General features: G+C 39.0%; 1 protein-coding gene across 2 annotated transcripts; it reads left to right on the top strand.

The window, feature by feature from the left end:
- The first annotated feature begins 677 nt into the window (after window positions 1–677).
- Window positions 678–1,775, top strand: LOC107305260. 2 transcript variants are annotated; one of them, XM_015842328.2, is made up of 2 exons: window positions 678–896; window positions 1,032–1,775. In XM_015842328.2, exons 1-2 carry the CDS (start codon window positions 768–770, stop codon window positions 1,299–1,301), a joined length of 399 nt encoding a protein of 132 aa, XP_015697814.1. In that variant the 5' UTR covers window positions 678–767; the 3' UTR covers window positions 1,302–1,775. The 2 variants fall into 2 exon arrangements, with proteins under 2 accessions (XP_015697814.1, XP_015697815.1); XM_015842329.2 differs by having other exon boundaries at window positions 678–890; window positions 1,032–1,774.
- The last annotated feature ends 2,844 nt before the right edge of the window (window positions 1,776–4,619 follow it).

The following is a 4,619-nucleotide window of genomic DNA, read 5'->3' as shown; positions in this document are numbered from 1 at the left end:
AACCACATTATGTAGGGGCCTAAGTACATATCAATATAAGCAGAACCACCGTAAACAAGATTATAGTGATGCAAATAAATTTTGTAAAATGAATACTACGGTTTCAGTACACTACGCCACACTATCTCACCCAATACCAACTTTGTGGATCTCAATCAATACGACGGAAGAAAAATCCCAATAATATAATAGGATAATTGAATGCACCTGTTGAAACTCCCGCAATTCGTATACACACATATAAGGGGGTGTTTAGTTGGTGAAATGAAAATTTTTACGTATCACATCAGACATTTGATCGGATGTCGGAAAGGGTTTTCGGACAAGAATGAAAAAACGAATTTCACGGCTGGCATGGAAACCGTGAGACGAATCTTTTAAGCCTAATTAATCCGTTGTTAGCGCATGTGGGTTACTGTAGCACTTATGGCTAATCATGTACTAATTAGGCTAAAAAATTCGTCTCATGATTTCTCACGTAACTGTACAATTAGTTTTTTAATTTATCTATGTTTAATATTCTATTTAAATGTCTAAAGATTTAATGTGATGTTTTTGGGCGAAAATTTTTGGAAACTAAACGGGCCTACATTTCTAAACCTTGAAGAAATGCAAATGGATTGACACTAGTACAGATCCTTCGTAATAAACCATCCTCCTGTACAGCTTGAATGAATGCACTACCCTCTTCCTTGCTCATCAGCAGCTCACAAAAACCCCCCCTCCTCTGCCTGCAGTGCCAGCCACCCTACCCTCACTGCCACAGGATGGCATCCTGCTCCTCCTCCTCCTCTCCACCTCCGCCCATCCCTCTCCTCTTCCTCCTCCTCGTCTCCCTCCTCGCCGCCACCTTCCTCGCGCCGCAAGCTCTCGCCCAGCAGCAACCGCAGGTACACGTACGTCCATGGCCAGGCCACTCTCTCTCTCTCTCACTCTCAAAAAAGAAAGAATCCAAGAAGCGATGAGAGCGGTGACCTGCGTGCCCTGTCGATCTTGACCGTGCCGTGCGTAACGCGTGTTTTGTTGGGCAGGAGGAGGGCGGCGGCGGCAACGCGACGGCGGCGTGGGCGCCGAGGCTGAGGAAGACGTTCCTGGACGGCGGCGCGGGGATGCTGCCGCGGCGGCGGCGGCTGGTGGGGAGGTTCCAGATATGCGCGGTGTGCAGCTGCTGCGGGGGCCCCCACGGGGTGTGCATCCCGGCGCCCTGCTGCTACGCCATCAACTGCAACATCCCCAACCGCCCCTTCGGCGTCTGCTCCTTCACCCCGAGAACCTGCAACTGCCTCAACTGCCACCTCTAGCAACCCAACCCCAAACCCCAACACCCCAACAAGAGTAATGCTGCTTAATGCTTCTTCCTTTTTCTTTTTTCCTTTTCTTTTTTGGTGATCAAGAAATGCTGAGAGATTTGTGGAACACTGGAATCATATAGTATAGTAGCTGTAGTGAGTTCTACGTACATTGGAGGATCACATTGGTAGCTACAAGTAGCTTGGTGATGGATGGATGGATCGATGAATGTCTTGATGTTAAATCATGGATGGATGTTTTTCTTTTATGGTTAGCTTTTTTTTTTGGGGGGGTCACTGGTTAATGTGGTGCTATTGAATTGTGGATATAATTAATTAGTATCTTGGTATATTCGAAACAACTGAATTTGTTTTGTATTGTGGTGCATTTTCTTCCTCGTGGTATAATTCATTTTGCCGAAGTAGTATGGTTGTTCTCAAGAACATTGGAATTTGGACGACTTTGTGGATTTGAGCTCAGTAACAAAGATTTTTTTTCCCTGATTTGCTTTCGTGTTCTTGAATCTTGCATTACACAGGTATGTGACATTTTTTAATCGAAATCTTCATTGATAAATGCCAATTTTTAGTTGTGTGCAATTTTAGTTGCTAGATTGATATTCGATCATAGGCCTTGTTCATATAATAGCCATCTTTTATTGGCACAATTAATTGGATATGATTGGGATTGTGACAGGTGAGATGATAGTTTTATCGATAGTTTCAGAAAAATATAAATTGTTACATCTGATTATTTCTGGTAGGAATATGCATTTTTTGTGAATAACATTTTTTATCATGATGCAGTACAGTAAACTGTACGTCCTGTAAAAGTATAGAAAGACAGATGATATTTCTAAGAAATTCAATTTGATGGATTTGTTTTCACTCATCGAAATTCATGTGAATACTACATTTGAAACATAATTTAGTAATATGCCCTTATATCTGATTTTATTGGTGCACTTGACATTGCACAGCAGCAAATTTTGCATTTTTTTTCTTAATTTGGCTGTAGCAAAACTTCAGCAAATTCACTACATTTTGGAACATGCTTTAGAATATATGTCCTTCTATCTAATTGCACTTGATATTGCACATCAGCATTTTTTTTCCTTTTCTATTAATACTTTTATTAGCTGTCCTGAGGATACATTCCTTCTTTATCTTTAATTCCCCTGTGCAGTACTACACCTATAACTACCGTCTTCAATGTAAGTCAATGGTGTGGTTAGTTTCTGTCCGTTTAAGTATATGTTTTTCTTGTATTGTCTCTTGCCTTTGTTGACAATCCATGCAACTATGACAATGTCATTCAAACATAGAGAGGAAAATAAGCATATTAGGATAAGACTTGTTCATACATCATTTGGCTCTTAAAAATTCTATATTGTTGCCTTCTCCAGATTAAAGGTCTGATCTGCTTGAGCCCTACGCAGAGGTGTTTTACAATATTCTCTTACTTATAGTAGAACCAATATAGATTTGTAATCCAATAAATTATATCCATTTGTACTATCACATCAATTAGTGGTAGGAGAATATTTTTTCTACTATTAGTAAAATTCATAAATTAATGGTCGGGATCTTAGTACGGCTGATAACAATATTGATAGTACCATAAGTTTCTGTTGCATTTTAGAGTCGTCACCGATGGCCAAATTTTTGCTGGAAACCAATGAAAAAAGAAAGCAGAAAGAAAATAATAGCAAGAATATTAAATAGCAGTGATGGGTAGATCATAGATGGTCCAAAAAGGCCACAGGATATAGTTTTTTTTTTTTTCGCATTGTGAAGACATTTCTAAGCCAGCTTCTTCAGGACATCGCAACAGTGTTGGGCAGCATGGACCAGAAATTTAGTTCAGTATTGAATAGAGACATCGACCATTGATTTGTGCACTTGTGGTCATCAGGCAATGCACATGAGGTCCTGCATAACCACATCTCATCCGAGTCTAGCTGGAACTCCAGGCCTGTCCCAACCTATCTTGCTGTACCACTAGTTGTCATGTAAAACTCTTCGCCCCTCAGCCATTTGTCACCCCAGTGATATTTGAAACGCAGTTATTTTACACAAGGTTTCTACAAATTCCGCAATAAACTCGTCCCATTTCCGTATGAATCAGAAAGATTTCTCCCAACTCAAACAGTCAATAATGTCAGGTACATTTTTTCTTGATTCAAACCCAATGTTTCTCCTTGGTGTAGAGATAGAGATTCAAGTCTCCTATGCCACATGGTTCTTACAGCTGGATATGACTCCTCATGGGAGACAATTTGTCCTTGGGTGAGGAAGATCTTGTCACATACCAAAGGTAAGGGTGTAAGTGGGTTAGCCCGTCAATCCGTTTATAGGCTAATTAAGTGGGTAATCCAGTAACTTATTCACTTAATTGGTCTATAAGTTGGCTCGTGGGCTGGTCCACTTACACCCCTAACCAAAGGGCATGCTACGAGTGCCTTTAAGAAATTTATTTTTACCTTTTGGTGGTTCTGTTTCTACTTTAGTGTATGCTTGGGAGAGTTGCATCTGATTTATAAGCTTTAGAATTTAATTTTTGGGCAACTTTTTAGGAGGTTCTTTTGCTGCTTCATTGTCCAGTTGTATGATTAATAAGAAGACAACTAAAAGACATACCAGAAATTATTGTTTACAATCAAATTGAACTATACTTTCATGCTTCATAGTTAGTAGTGATCCACCAAAAAATAAATAAATAAAAGATAAGTGAAATGCCTAGGGGTGGGGGGGGGGGGGGAGATTATTATGTTCGGTAGTTTTCGTTATTTCTTGAAAAACATGTCTTTCGTACCATTTTTGTTCATTTTACAATATAGAGCGTTTTCAGATTCAAAGTAAGAACACTAGACGTTCTATTCTATAAGAATTCACAGGATCAGATTATTGTCATTTTTCAACAGATTTTAGAGGAAACAAAACATGAGTTCCAACCACGCTTCTCGGTTTAAAGTTAATTAGTTACTTCTAATCTGAAAAAAAAAATCTCCGGTGAGACATCCAAGCTCCATTTTTTATATACAAGCTTTTCTCTGATGTACCTCTTTTTCTGGAACAATAGAAAAAGCGTTGGCTGATTTCATTGATAGGGAAGAAATGCAGATCAACCAAAAAAAAAACATTCTCCTTTGAAGCAACTCGAAACCACTCTTCAAATATAAGAAGCAAGTTTAATAACATTGGCTATAAGCATTTGCCACATCATCCAAAGCTTTATATAGCTAAAGCATACAGTGTTAACGCAATAAAACAATAAACATATTTTAGTATATCATCCTTATCCTTTTGCTTATAAAATAAATTTTAAAT

This window comes from Oryza brachyantha, chromosome 11 (assembly GCF_000231095.2).
Source record: "Oryza brachyantha chromosome 11, ObraRS2, whole genome shotgun sequence".
Taxonomy (NCBI): domain Eukaryota; kingdom Viridiplantae; phylum Streptophyta; class Magnoliopsida; order Poales; family Poaceae; genus Oryza; species Oryza brachyantha.
The sequence above is the reverse complement of the archived record's forward strand: the minus strand, read 5'-3'. Positions and strand labels throughout refer to the sequence as shown.

Coding starts and splice junctions, on each gene's coding strand:
- LOC107305260 (XM_015842328.2), top strand. CDS start 768: ATGGCATCCTGCTCCTCCTCCTCCTCTCCACCTCCGCCCATCCCTCTC. Junction 897..1,031: donor AGCAGCAACCGCAGGTACAC/GTACGTCCATGG, acceptor TTTGTTGGGCAG/GAGGAGGGCGGCGGCGGCAA.